The sequence below is a fragment of the Canis aureus genome, chromosome 32 (assembly GCF_053574225.1).
Source record: "Canis aureus isolate CA01 chromosome 32, VMU_Caureus_v.1.0, whole genome shotgun sequence".
Lineage (NCBI taxonomy): Eukaryota > Metazoa > Chordata > Mammalia > Carnivora > Canidae > Canis > Canis aureus.
The window spans coordinates 27,985,010-27,999,734 of record NC_135642.1 but is presented as its reverse complement, the minus strand read 5'-3'; the positions used below and the strand labels follow the sequence as shown (position 1 = coordinate 27,999,734).

At 37.3% G+C, this 14,725-nt stretch overlaps 1 protein-coding gene and 1 pseudogene across 3 annotated transcripts in view; both read right to left on the bottom strand.

Moving 5' to 3' along the window:
- Nucleotides 1-5,917, bottom strand: part of AQP9 (aquaporin 9) — a 48,382-nt gene extending 42,465 nt beyond the window's left edge. Inside the window, exon 1 of one of the 3 annotated variants that reach the window (XM_077881251.1) lies at nucleotides 5,848-5,917. In XM_077881251.1, coding sequence (XP_077737377.1) covers nucleotides 5,848-5,886 — 39 coding nt within the window. In that variant the 5' untranslated portion in view covers nucleotides 5,887-5,917. Of the gene's footprint in view, nucleotides 1-3,720; nucleotides 3,835-3,877; nucleotides 4,378-5,847 lie in introns of those variants that run through there. The other 2 variants (XM_077881250.1, XM_077881252.1) reach the window with 2 other exon arrangements.
- Nucleotides 5,918-8,753: 2,836 nt separating this feature from the next.
- Nucleotides 8,754-9,398, bottom strand: LOC144302858 (prefoldin subunit 4 pseudogene; annotated as a pseudogene).
- Nucleotides 9,399-14,725: the final 5,327 nt, after the last annotated feature.

The following is a 14,725-nucleotide window of genomic DNA, read 5'->3' as shown; positions in this document are numbered from 1 at the left end:
AATATCAAGCCCATCTCTTGCATCTTGCATTCATAGTCTGGGTGACCTTGGGTAAACCCCTTAGTTATGTTATACCTGTTTCTCCATCTGGCAAAATGGAGTTGATCTCTCTCTCTCTCTCTCTCTCTCTCTCTCTCTCCCTCTCTCTCCCAGGAAAGATATAAATATAAAAATAAACAAGAACCTATATGAGACTTGCAACAACACAGAGGGATCTACAGAGTATAATGCTAAGCAAAATAAGTCCATTACAGAAGGACAAACACCTCATTATTTCACTCATATGTGGAATTTAAGAAACAAAACAAACAAAGAAAAAAAGAGACAAACTAAAAAACAGACTCCTAACCCTAATTCTAGAGAACAGACTGGTGGTTACCAGAGGAGAAGTGGGTGGGGGCATGGGGGAAATAGGTGAAGTTGAAGATTAAGATCACATTTATCATGATGAGGTCTGAGTAATGTATAGAACAGTTGAATCACTATATGGTACACCTGAAACAAATATAACTGTATATTAACTATACTGGAATCTAGAAAAAAGAATCAATATGAGAAAGCACTCTATGCCTTTTGGAGGAAAAGGACAGTGGAGACCAAGGACAAGTGCATGCTTAAGGCAGGACACCTGGGTTCCACACAGATTCAAAGGACACACAATTGCATCAACCTATGCCTCAGCTTCCCCACCAATAAGAAGGGCCAGCAGCATCTCAGAGCCCTCCCACTAGTACCTGGAAATTCTAAATATGTAGCAATACAAAACATACTGAATTATGCCCTGCAAAGCACTTTTTTTTTCTAAAAAGAGAGAGAGAGAGAGAGAGAGAGAGAGAACTAACTTATTTTAAGATTTTTCCTATTTTAATCTAAATGCTAATGATATATTCTTTTGTTTCAAAAGCTATCCAGTCTGGAATAGACCCACTCCAAGATCTGAGCAGACTTTGTAGTAATAATTTTAAAGCCCCAGAATTTCTATAGTCAGCGTATCTGAGACCGCTCCAAGAACAGAATGACAAACTCAGTACCTTGGCAAGGTGGGAAGTTTGGTCATGAAGTCATGGAGGAAGGCAAGAGCAAATATGGAAAACACTGTAGGGGCTGACATTTCTCATGTACCACCCATCCCACTTCCTCCTTCCCTCCTGCACTGCCCACTGCCCTGTGCCCTCCATATCCTGTGTCCAGGTCTCTGCTCATTTTATCTCCCTTCAGGGCAAAGATCTAAGATTTTATAGCAAAGGTGAAAAGGCCTACCCATCCCATATCTACAAGCTCAAATTGGAACTAGTTCATAGGCTTATAACTCAATTATTACTGTTTTTAGTTGTAGTTTACAGAGAATTTTTCATGAAGTTTAATGCGACCAATGGGCCTTATCAGTCATTTACATCATGGTGTAAATGAGTTGAAGATGCTTCTCCAGGGGGGCCTCGGTGGCTCAGCTGGTTAACTGTCTGCTGCCTTCAGCTCAAGTCATGATCCCTGGGTCTTGGGATTGAGCCCTGTGTGGGGCTTCCTGCTTAGCAGGGAGCTTGCTTCTCCCTCTCCCTCTGCTGCTTCCCCTGCTTGTGCACTCTCGCTTTCTCTGTCAAGTAAATAAATACAATCTTAAAAAAAAAAAGATGCTTCTCCTAAGAGCAAGTTTCGAGAGAAGGGAAAATGGCTCCGGACTCCCAACATCTGGGGGAGAAGCCAATTTTGAAGGACTGATGAGTCCTATTATATCCTGTGTCATCTTCTTTATGTTCCTTTTTGCCTGTGCCTTATCAACATGCAAAGCTTTTTACAACACAAAGCAATGCAAAATGCACATTTTCTAATAAAGCAGAAACAATTGCTTTGGCTAATAGTTGAGCAAAACCATGAAGATTAATTGGTTAAAAAATATTATGTTTGTGCAAAAACGTCCTTTCTATATCCCCCAAGCCTCAATAAAAAGTTTATAGCCACAATTATGGAGTCTATCAGAGTTGGCTTTAAAAAAATAAATGTACAGTGTAGATGGGAATGAAATACTTAGGCAATTATTGGCTTTCACCAGAAGATACAAAGTTTAATTTTCAACATACAGTATGAAGATATTTCTTTAGCTCTCATCTTAAATACTAGAGGAAGTAGACATGCTACTGGTTGGATGAGTAGAATGGTGAATGGCTGAGAGCAACTTTTTTTTACTCAAGACAGAGGGGATGGCATTATGAAACAGCTTCACATTAAGAAATAAAGGAGGTTTTAACCTTTTCAATTGCAAAATGGATGTTTAGTTCACTTCCTCCTCTGTGTTTTCTGCAGGACACTGTGGATTATAATTGAATTTGCTTTACTTCTCTGCACCATAGGTCACTGTATTGCTGAATTGAGTCTGTGAGGACATCCACTCTCCTCACTGGGACCGAATTGTCAAGTAACATGACCCCAGAGTTCTTGTCTCACTGAAGGTGATTTTTCAGTTAAGCACTGACTAAGATCAGAAAAATCATGGGCTTTTATTCTCTCTCTTTTCCTTCAAATTACCCATCTCATCTGCGTTTTTACTCAAGTGAGTGAGGATGGTCAAGAAAGGGTTGTCCATATGCCTTGAAAATACTGGAGTGAATCCAGTAAAAAGAGGCTCTCAGAGACCAGAAAACTTATGGCTTTCTCTCAATTTACACTAATTCAAATTTTTGAGTTTACATTTGTTTCTTGATCTTGGCTTATTCCCCTAAATTATTATGTATTTATAAAAAGCAGAGAATTTTTTTGAGATAGAGCTGACATAATAACATTACATTAGCTTCAGGTGTCCAACATAATGATTCAATATTTGTATATACTGCAAAATGATCACCACAATAAGTCTAATTAACATTTATCACCACATAATTAACTTTTTTTCTCCTCATAACAATCTTTAAAGATCTACTCTCTTAGCAGCTTTTAAGCATGCAATACAGTGTTATTAACTATAGTCACTGTGCTGCACTTTACTAAAGAACTTTTAATGTTCAAAATTTATGTACAAGAAAAATAAAATTATTAATATCTGAAGCAGGAAATCTTTGAGCAGGTTTATTTATTTTTTTAAGGCAAGTTAAAGTCAGTAATTGTTGCATATGAGAATACTTGAACATTTCATTTTCTGCTCACAAATGGTCTGGCTCCAGGTAAAAACTCAGCATCCAAAGAATGCTATAATGTGCAATAGGATGAAAGCCTAGAGCCCATGCCACCTAAGTAAACTGTCCAGTCTTTCATTAATAGCTGTGCAATTCCCTGGGCAAAATTCTTGAATAATTCTTAGAATCAGTCCTTCCTTTATATATAAGGTTCTTGTAACTGAACATAAACAGTGGGGGAAAATCATGAAAACCAAAGGTGGATGGTCAAAAAATACATATTTTTACTTCTACCTAGTGCAATTTCTAATTTACTAAAGGTCAAGCTATCTAAAAACACAATCCTTGCCAAGGATTTGTAATACTGAGTTGTTTCTTGACATTCATATTTATTGACTGCCAATCCTTATTTTAAGGGACTGAATCTTCTCAACGTTCATGGGAAACAAACAGGGTATAAATCAATTAATTAATGAGAAAAATTTCTCATTGATTTTGAAATCAAAGCCAGCTCAGAGTCTGAGTAAATCTCTGGAATGAAGAAAGTAGTTTACTCCCCTTCTCCCACCCCCATCAACTCTTGTGAATAAATGAAATGAAAAAATGAAAACCAAACCTGAGGCCAGTAAATAGCCAAAGAGCCTGGAAGTAACGTGCTCTTTCCTGGAAGAGATGAATCTAGTGACAAGCTTAAAGAAAACAAAACAAAACTATCCGCCACCAGCTACACAGAAAGAGAGGTACAATTGGGTCAGAATTCAGGAAATACTCACGATCATTATGAAGGTGCCCAAGAACTCAGAGATTGTTTCTTTAGCTAAGCTGCTCTTCAAGACCAGCCTCTGCTTGAGACTTTTTCCCTTTCGCCCCTTCCCAGGTTGCATCGTGGGGCTTCTCCAAGGACCACTCTCTCCACCACAATCTGCTTCTTCTGGTCTCTACTTCACTCGCACGTGAAAATGGAAGTTTTGACAACTGCTCACAGATTCCTGGAGATGTCCGGTGAGATTCTATGACTGTACAAACACTGTCCCAATTAGAGCCCGTGACTTAATCCTCTTCTGGTGAAATTCATCCCCTGTTCACTGTTGTTTATCTGACTTAGCGAGTTAGAACCTGAAATCCCAAAAACGATTCTTTTTGTGCCTGATAGATTAATCATTACCTTTATTCTCAAGGTATTTTTTTTCTCTGTTGGTTTTTGGTTTTTGTTTTTTGTTTTTTTTTTCTCCAAGAGATGAGAAAAGAGATGTTGTGCTGGTTGTATTGCCAAACCACAGCGATGGGCAATGGTCCAGAAGAGATTTGCATGTTACACAATTGCAGGCTTCTGATTTTTTTTTTTCCCTATTCAGAAGTGGGTGGTTGGGGTGTAGTTTGGGATTATCAAATCAGGTATATATACATCCAGTGTAAACATTCTCTTCTGAAGAAACTTTTCATGCACACTGGAGAATATACAGATGTGTTGTTCTGCAAGATTAATTAAACACTCTTGTTTTCTTCCAATATCATTTCAGTAATTTAATGACACCTCCCTAAGGGTGGTTAAAAACAACTGCATCCATTCTAGAGATGGAGATACTAACATACAAAGAGACCATTGCAAGTTTCATTTTGCAAGACTTTAGGACAGGATGGATCTCCTCCTTGGTTACTGTAGCTGGGCTTCATCTACTGAGGACAGATTGGGATCCACGAATCAGAATGATGGAGAAAGCAACCTGTTGACTTTCTTCTGTAGAAGCATTCCAGTTTGAAAACCAAGTTACTCCCCTTCACTTATCATGAAGTAAATATTTAAGCAAAATACAGAGAAAATAAACAATAGCGGCTTGGAACTCTATACTGCTTGAAGATCACTGAGCCAGAAAGAGAGACCCCAGTTAAGTGAGAAAGGGATTAAACACACTTCAAGAAGGCTTCTAGGTTATATCATTTAAGTTTGATTAATTAACATCCTTGCAGGCAACACACTGTTTAGGACTAGCATGTCATGTCAAGTATTCGAGTCTTGCTTCTCAAAACTAGTTCGTTTGAAGAAACAGAATCCAGCAGTTGTTTCTGAATACCAAGGCCCTTCCCTGGAATCAGTACCCACGCTTTGTGCTTCCTCCCAATCCTCCCACAGAGAAGCCAGTTCTGTTTCAGGCTTCTCCCCCCCTTTGCAGGAGGCCTAGTCATTTCCAGCTGAAGAGGCAGACAAGAGGGGAGGGAGAAAAGATCTGGAGAGAACAGCTGTTGATAGCCCAAGTATAGAAGGAGATACCTAATCTATAGATGAAATATAGAGTTTAGGCCTAAAGAAATTCTTACTTGCCAGAGGGAACACCATTGCAGAGCCAGGATAAGAACCCAACATTTTGGCTTTAACTATTGGTTAAGTTATCATGGATACCATTGTCTAGAAGGGTTACTTATGACTACGCTATTCCCAAGTCCCAGTGGATGGACCAGAGAAACAGGACTTGATTGCAGTGACTACAACTAACCCCACACAAGGGTGTTCTTTGGTCTTTTCATTCACTCATCTAACAAATATTTATGGCATACTCATTATGTGCCAAGGACTGCCCCTAGCAAAGCACACACAGTTCTTGCCCTTTACAGAGCTTAGAGTCTCATGAGGGAGATAGGCATAGTGAAATAATCATACACACAGAACTATGAAGTCACAACTAAGATTTAGGCTACACAGATGGAAGACATATTTCTATGAGCAAATAAAAGAGGGGGACTTCACCTCAACAGAGAGACCTCTGATGGCTTCTAAGGAAATCATGTCCGAGCTGAGATCAGAAGGAAGTGTAGGGTTTAACTGCATGAAGTGGGGAAGGAAGTGCATGTACAATGGCCTTGGGGAGTGGGGGTGGGAACAGTACGATGCCTGTCCAAGAACAAAAGAAACCTACTGCCTGGCTCCCAGGTACAGTGAAGGAACACAGTGCAAAATGAACCTAGAGCCATGGGTAGGAGTCAGACCATACATACTGAGCCTATAAATCATACTCAGGGCTAAAAGCAATGATAAATCACACAGGTAGTTTGAGCAAGAACACGACACCACCAAATTTGAGTTTTAAAAAAATCAGATTGGCTGTGAGGTGGAAAGGGGATTGGAGGGGGACTAAAGTATACCCACTGGAGGCTATTACAGAATTCCAGGACTGAGTGGCTTGGGTAATGGAAAGAAATGGAAGGATTCAAATGTTCTTTATATCTTAAAATTGGAAGAACTTGGCAGCTTGGCTATAGAAGGTGAGAAGAGGGACTCAGTTGATTGCTGGGTCCCTGGCTTGCTGGGGAAGGAGGTGCTAAGTACTGAGAGAGAAAACACTTGAAGAAGACCAGGACTGCTGGGGCAGATCATGATTTCTGCTTGTGCAGATTAAGCCACCGGGGCTCTCTGGTGCTTGGGGGGATGGGGGTAAATAGGAAGGGATATGGTTCTGGAGTCAGAAGAAAGGTCTGTGTGCTCATAGATGTGACAATTGAAGCCCAGAATAAAGGTGAGCTTGCCTAGGGGGAGATTTCAAGAAAGCAGAGGCTGAGTTTGTGGTACTGGACATTCCATGCTCAGGTAGAGAATGAAATTTTTGTTATGTCATTTATTTTGCCTTCAGATGACAGTCACACTTTCACCTTCATCACCATGAACAACTTATCATCAAACGTAACTCACTCACACTCTCCTTTGTACCCTCACACCAGAGTTCCTATTGGAAATATGGGGCCGCTTAGTTTCATTCATTCATTCATTCACTCATTCATTCACTGACTCATTCAGAAAAAGATTTTACTGAGTATACCATATGTGAGGCACAGGGGATATTCAAAAATTAGGAAGACAGATGTCTAGTGGCTAAGGGATTATATAGTCTATGTGACAAAGACTTCCAAATGAATACATTGTATAGTAAAATGGAATCATATGCAAAGCACTGAAGTAAAATTCCAGCTATGGGCATCTAAGAGATCACTGTACATTGTCAACATATTGACTCATCCTGCCACCAATAGTTCTAGAATCATACTTCCCTAGATGCAGTGTCATGCTGACTCTCTGGGGCCAGCCTAGCCAGCAATTACAGTTTCCCTGTGACTCTGTCACTCCCTGACCCCAACATTCTCTTCTTCTCCATCTAGTTGTAGCTTGAGTAACCAGCTCTGCCTCCATTCATGGGATTCAACAAGTCTGGTGTTCATAAGGAGAACTATCTCACACTCTGACCTCACTTCCCCAACCTCTTCTACTTGGACAAATTTATCTCCACTCTAGTTCAGAAATGCCTTTGAAGGCCATTGTTGGGATGTCACCATCTCCTCTTTCAGAACCTTTCACACCAACGTGCATCTCACTGACTACAGCTTCTGCTTCTCACATTTCCCCAACTCTCTGACTTTCACAAATGTGCTACACATCCTCCTCATAAATTTCAGTCCCTCAGTTCCTTCCTTTCCACCCAGTTCCTAGCCTCGTGATCTTCCAGGTTAATGATGCACTTACTGGTGTTTCAGACATCTTGACTTTCTTCTACATCCACATGGCCAAAGCCCAACTCTGAGTGTACCTAGCCACCTATTTCTCTCAACATCCCAGGGTGTTGAATGATGCTGGAGCAAATTAGATTAATATATTGATTGACCCTATTTCAGATCATTATGATCTAGCATCAGCAATGGGAGCACATTCTTAGTTAACCTTTTATTTCAAAGATTCCAGATTCTAGGGTGCATTAGGTTCACCCACCTTCAGAGACTATGATTTAGTAGGTCTAGGATGGAGTTCAGGAATCTCATAAGCATATACCTGATGATTCAGATAACATGCCTTATTTCATTTTATGTAACAGCAATACACTTCCTATTCCTCTCAAGATACCTGTCCCAAACCTCCTGCTCAGCTGATGAACTTTTCCCCTAACCAATCCATTGGGGAAAACCATGGGTTTGTTAGCTATAACACCTTTTGTGCCTCTTCTTCTCAAAAAACTGAATAAAATAAATAAATAAAATAAAACCTAATTTTATTAGAGTTGTCCTCCTTTTCTTTCCTTCTTTTTGAACTTAGCCCTGATGCTGCTGGACTGTCCTAGCCCCTCTAGGATCTCAGCTGGTAAATAATCTCCTCACACTTTCAATCTCTTTTCCCCATTGGTTTCTTTACCAGAGCCTAAAAACAACTTCAGGTCTCACCTATCCTGAAAAATATTCCTTCAGGGTTGTTCCACCTCAGATTCTTGTTTTAGTCAGTTTGAGCCACTACGAGACTGAAATTAGGATGCCAGTGTGGTTGGGTTTGGGTGAGAGCACACTTCCTGGTTTGTAGATAGCAACCTTCTTGTTGTATCCTCACGTGGCTGAGAGAGACCTCCTCTTTATCCCCCATTAAGGACACCAATCCCATGATGGGGACTCCACTCTCAAGACTTCATTCAGAATCAGTTTCCTCCCAAGGCCCCACCTCTGAATATTAGCACACTAGAGATTAGGATTTAACATATGAATCTGGTGGGGGGGCGTGGAGGACATAAATGAGCAGTTCATAGCAATTATTTTATTGGTTTTCTCCACATTCTTTCTTTTCTATTTGGGGGATTTTTTTTTTTTTTTTTTTTTTTTTTTGCTTAACCGATTTTAATAACATGACATAAAGCCCCTACACTTGACAGAATCGTTATGCAAAATACATAGATGAATACTGTCTTCTTTTAAAAATATAAAATAAATAAGCAAGACATGTGAAAATAGGCAAGTTTCCATTAAATAAATGAAAATTTTAAAAAAAGAAAGTTTTGCTTTCCATATCATTTGAAGAAGGGAAATTATCATTTTAAACAATATTCAAGTTTATTAAACAAATTTTTAAAAAGTATTATAAAATGTTTAACTGTCATCAGCTTCGAGGTTTATGTTGCTCCCGAATTTTGCATATAACTGAACTTTCAGATCCACTAACACTCGCTGAATTGATTCCACTCTGGCTTCTAAGGCGTCAATTTCTTCTTGCAAATTTTTCTTTGCTTCTTCTAACATTTCCTGTGTCTCTTCTTGAGAATGGCTAATGAAAACATCACCAATTTGATAAGGTATCATTAAGCAATCATCATCTGCAAGCATGATGTCCTCACAAGCATCTTCTAAATTCTGGAGTTGTTTCTTTTTTATTTCTATTTCCTCCTTCAGCTCTGTGATTCTACTTGTATTCTGTGCAAATTTGTTTATCTTTTGTTGATCTTCAAAAGTAACGTTGACGTCTTCTGCAGCCGCCTTCTTCATGGTGGCCGCCATCTTGGGACTTATTTGGGGAAAAATTAACCACTTCCCCCTTGAGCATAAAATCATTACATTGAAAAAAATAAAACTAATTCAGAAGTATTAAATTAAAACATAAAAATATCCCATAATCTCATCTCTCAGAGATAAACACTGTTAATAGATTGGAATATATCTCTCCAGAATTCTTTTTCAGTAGATCTATATATATATTTTTTTTCCTTGATATTAGGTGAGTGGTTTTTTTTTTTCATGTAAAACATTCTGTTCATCTTCCTATACCAATGTATAACTCCCATTGCAAGGCTTGAACTCAAGACCCTGAGATCACCATGACCTGAGCTGAGATCAAGAGTCGGATGCTTAACCGACTGAATCACCAGGCACCCCTATATAACTCATCTTTTTTTTTTATAACTCATCTTTTTAATCACTACATAGCATTGCATTGTACAAACATGCTATAATTTAACTAGCTCCTTTTGACAGTTGTTTCCAATTTCCACCATTAAATGAAAATTCTCGTATATATACTTACTGATCTCTTAACACAACTTCCTTGAAACTGAGTTATTTACTGATCAAAGAATATGCATATATCAAGTGCTTTAAAAGTACTTATTTATCGCTCCCATTCTTTTCAATATTGGTTAATGCAAACCATTTTCAATCATTCCCCAATATAACAGCTAAAAAATAATATTATTTTATTTTTTACTTTATAAAATATTTTATTTATTTATTCATGAGAGATGCACAGAGAGAGGCAGAGACATAGGCAGAAGGAGAAGTAGGCTCCTCACGATGCGGGACGCGATTCCAGGACCCAGGGATCATGCCCTGAGTCAGAGATAGACGCTCAACCACTGAGCCACCCAGACATCCCTTACTTTGTTATTTATTCTAAGAAAGACTCAACCTATACCAAAATTACAAAAATATTAAACTTTGTCTTATATTTTTCCCAATATTTTCATGATTTTACTTTTCATACTTATATTTTAAATTTTTCTAGATTATGATTTATAGCATAAGGTAGGATTCTAATACATTTCCCAACTATTTTGACAAGTTTTCCAACACCATTTGATTTGGAATTTCATCTATCCTATATAAAAAATTCCCCAACATAAAATTATGATTTTTAATTACTCTAGCCCTGCTATACCTTTTGATGCCTTTCTGCTTAGAATAGGTACCATCTTCATTATTATTTTCAAATATTTATTAGCTAGGTGAACTTTAGAATCATTTTTAAGTTCCATCTCTTCCCAACTATAATTAATGAGGAAGCCTTTACTTTATAAAGTCATAATATGAATTTTCCCATTCAGAAATATAATTCTCATCTCTCTATTCCATCTTTTTTTATCTTCTCAAGCAAAATTACATTGTACCCTTCTCCATTAGGTCTTGCAAATTCTTATTTATTTGATATTTAGTTGTATTTATTTTTGAAGTTAGGAGGAAATCCCTTATTTTATTCTATTTTCTAATTGACCATTACAAGCAAAACTCTATTTCTATGTATATATCTATTAACTGTCCATCCTAATGAACTTTTTAATAGTTTCACGTAGGTTTCTAGCTGACATTATAGTGAAACTGTTAGTTGCCTATTTGGAATCTATTCAATTCTTTTTCTAATAGTATCAGATTTTCATTTGGATACCTACCTTTTTATTTTTCACCAATTATACGCTTTAGGTGAAAGATGGATTATACCCAGGTTTTAGGGTAAACACTGATGAGTATAAGCCTATCAGAATCATTTTCCCACCTTTGAAAACATGCCTCGTTCAGGAATAAAAATGTGGTCCAATTTGGGCCAATAAATTTGAGAAGCTTTCTGGGGCTTTTGAAAGGAATTCCTTAATTTCTTAATTCTTCTAGAAAGCTATAAAAATCCAGTTTTCTACTATCTCTTGGACATATACAGGGAAACTTACAGCCTCAATTATAACATATACACATCCTATAAACTTGGGGGAAACCAGGCTTCTAATTAAGGTAGGAGAATATAGTATGAACTATAAATAATCATCATTTACTATTTTCCTTTTTAATATTCCTATTTATTTCTTTTTCTTGCCTTATTGTATGGGCAGAAACTATTACAAAAATATTGAATCACAATAATGAAAAACAGGCATCCTTATATTGTTTCTGAATTTTAAAATAATGCCTTTCTTATACCATTCATTAAGTTTCATGATTCCTATTTATCATACTAAGACATTTTTAAAAATTTGCTAAGAAATGTTATTTTAAAAACATGAATGGATATTGGGTTTTATCAAATGTCTTGAATATTTAATGAAGATATTGCATTTAAAGATTATTCTGTTAATCATTATGTCATTAATTAATTATACTGTATTTTAAATGTTCTGTTAAAATACACGCATTTCTCAAAAAACCCTACTTCATCATGCATGATACACAAATACATATACTGTTAGATTTAATTTTCCAATATTTTTTTTTACTTGGATATTCACCATTAAAATTATAAATAGGTGATTTGTGCTTTATTTTTCAGATCTTGATAGAAGACTAATACTATCCATGAACAAATGAACTGGAAAGATTTCCATATTTCTCTATTTTATGGAATGATTTAAATAAGTCAAAGGGTGCCTGGGTGGCTCAGTTGGTTAAGTGTCTGCCTTCGGCTCAGGTCATGATCTCAGGTTCCTGAGATCTAGCCCCACATCAGGCTCCTCTCCTTTTCCCTCTGCCTGCCACTCCCCCTGCTAGTGCTTTTTTTCTCTCTGTCAAATAAATAAATAAAAACTTTAAAAAAATAAATAATTCAAGAAATATCTGTTCCCTAAAAAATGGTAGGCTCCATTTATATACAAATATGAGCCAAGCTCCTTTTTGGGCAGTCGATTTTTGAGAATGCTTTAATATCACAGTTACTGCTGTTTATATGTCTTAAGTAAATTTTGGTCAGTTATGCTTTCCTATAAATTCTTTAATGTAGACTTTCAAAGTTATTAATACAGGTACATCATACAATTTTAAAGTATCTTTTTAAATTTCAAACATTATTTACTTGTACTTTCCTCTCCTTTCTCTTTGATCTAAGTTGCCAGAAGTGTACAACTTTAATTCTTGGTAATTTTTTAAAGATTGTATTTATTTATTAGAGAGAGAGAGAGCTTGCACATGCACAAGCTGGGGAAGGGGCAGAGGGAGTGGGAGAAGCAGACTCCCTGCTGGGCAGGGAGCTCCATCCCAGGACCCTGAGATCATGAACTGAGCCCAAGGCAGATGCTTAACCAACTGAGCCACCCAAGCACCCTTTTTTTAAAAAAAATTAAATTCAATTAGCCAACATATAGTACATCCTTAGTTTTAGATGTAGTGTTCAATAATTCATCAGTTGCATATAACACTCAATGCTCATCACATCAGGTGTGCTCCCGTCTACTTTTATTGTTATATTTGAAGAAAGATGCCTTGACTTTTTTGTCAATTATGGTTTTGTTTTCTTTCAAGTCAACTAGTTCCTCTTTTTTCTTCATATATTTCTCTTATTTATTTTAATTTCTTTTACTGTTCTTATTTGAGTTTACTGAGTAATGTATTTTCATTTTTATACAGAATTATTTAACATATTTTAGGGACCAAACTTAGGTAGTAAATTTATGAAGAAATGCAAAGGAATGATAAACAAAAAGCTCAAGATAGGGGCTAACTATCAGGTGGTGGAAGAAGGGACAGATTTGAAGAACCAAAGAGGGGACTGTCATATAATAGACTAGTTGCTCATCAGAAACTGGGAGGTAAGGATCCCTGGGTGGCGCAGCGGTTTGGCGCCTGCCTTTGGCCCAGGGCGTGATCCCGGAGACCCGGGATTGAATCCCACGTCGGGCTCCCTGCATGGAGCCTGCTTCTCCCTCTGCCTGTGTCTCTGCCTCCCTCTCTCTCTGTAACTATCATAAATAAATAAAAATTAAAAAAAAAAGAAACTGGGAGGTAGGTTCATAGATGTTCACTGTACTATGTATTTTTATACTTTATATTTGTTTTATTAATAAAAAGAAAAAATAAAACAACATTTAAAATGAAGGAAAAATGATCTCCTTGCTTCCCCCTCCTCACTGATTCACCCTATACATCCTTAAAAGAGAAATCTTTTTAAAACAGGAATTACAACATCCTTTCCCCTAAAACTCCTTGATTTTCCATTTTCTTAAGGGTAAAGTCCAAACTCTCTAGACTGACATTCAAGGTCTTCCGCAATATCACTCCTCCTCATATATCCAAATATATATATCAATATCCCCCAACGTGATGCACTCCATTTTATCTAGTTCCCACTAAATGCCTTACTCATTTCTGCCTACAAGTCCTTACTTATGCTCTATCCTTTCGTCTAAAATGCCCTTCCTCTGCCTCTCTTCCCATCCGAACAAAGCCTATTCACTTCTTCTTTTGAAGGCCAAGCCCACTTTGTAACTCATAAATGAACCCTTCCCTCACAATTCCACTGAACAGTGAAATATCCCACAATCAAATGCCTATATTCTCACAATCAAATGCTTCTACCACTCATGGTGTAAATTACTCACTTCACTCTTAATCATAGTTTCTTAACTTTCTATCTGTGTGTATGTATATGTATGCATGCTTGTGTCTCCGCCCCCCCAAAATGGGTAATAAACACTTCAAAAGTAAGAGCTTTGTTTTATATTTCATGGTATGGTCTAAAAAGTTTAGCACAATAAACAATTGTCATACAAATAAATAAGATTTCTCAATTTTTTTCATGGCATGGGATGCTTTGAAATGCCTCAAACTAAAATCAAACTTAGAAACAGTTTTCAAAATTATTTCTAATGCTGATGTATTGGAATGTGTCTAGTTCATATTATGTGCTGTGATATTCAAATTTCCCAGTGGTCCTTCCTTTCAGAAATATTCTCACTTACATGACATTACAATGTAGCCATTTTTATCTAGGCACCATGGAACAGGGACATTTTTACATGATCCAAGAAACAAACTTCTACATGTTCAGCTTAGACAAAATTGACCAGTAATGTACACAACAGACCCTCCATCTTATCCCACCCCCTGTGTCCTGAGACTCACCTTGTCTATATGACTCATGGTCAGCGGGCTTTAGGAGTGAGGTAGGGGGGAATGGTGTGTCTGAGAGGTTGATGGAAGAGGGATGAGGCTTTGGGAAAGAATAAGAGAGAGTACAGAGCCTGTTGGAGAGTACAAGTGTCCTGTTAAGTATTCTCTTTCGGAAATATCATCTTATTTTAATATACTCCAATTTCATGAATTAAGAAAATCTATAAATATGTCTTTACCAAATGCACAAA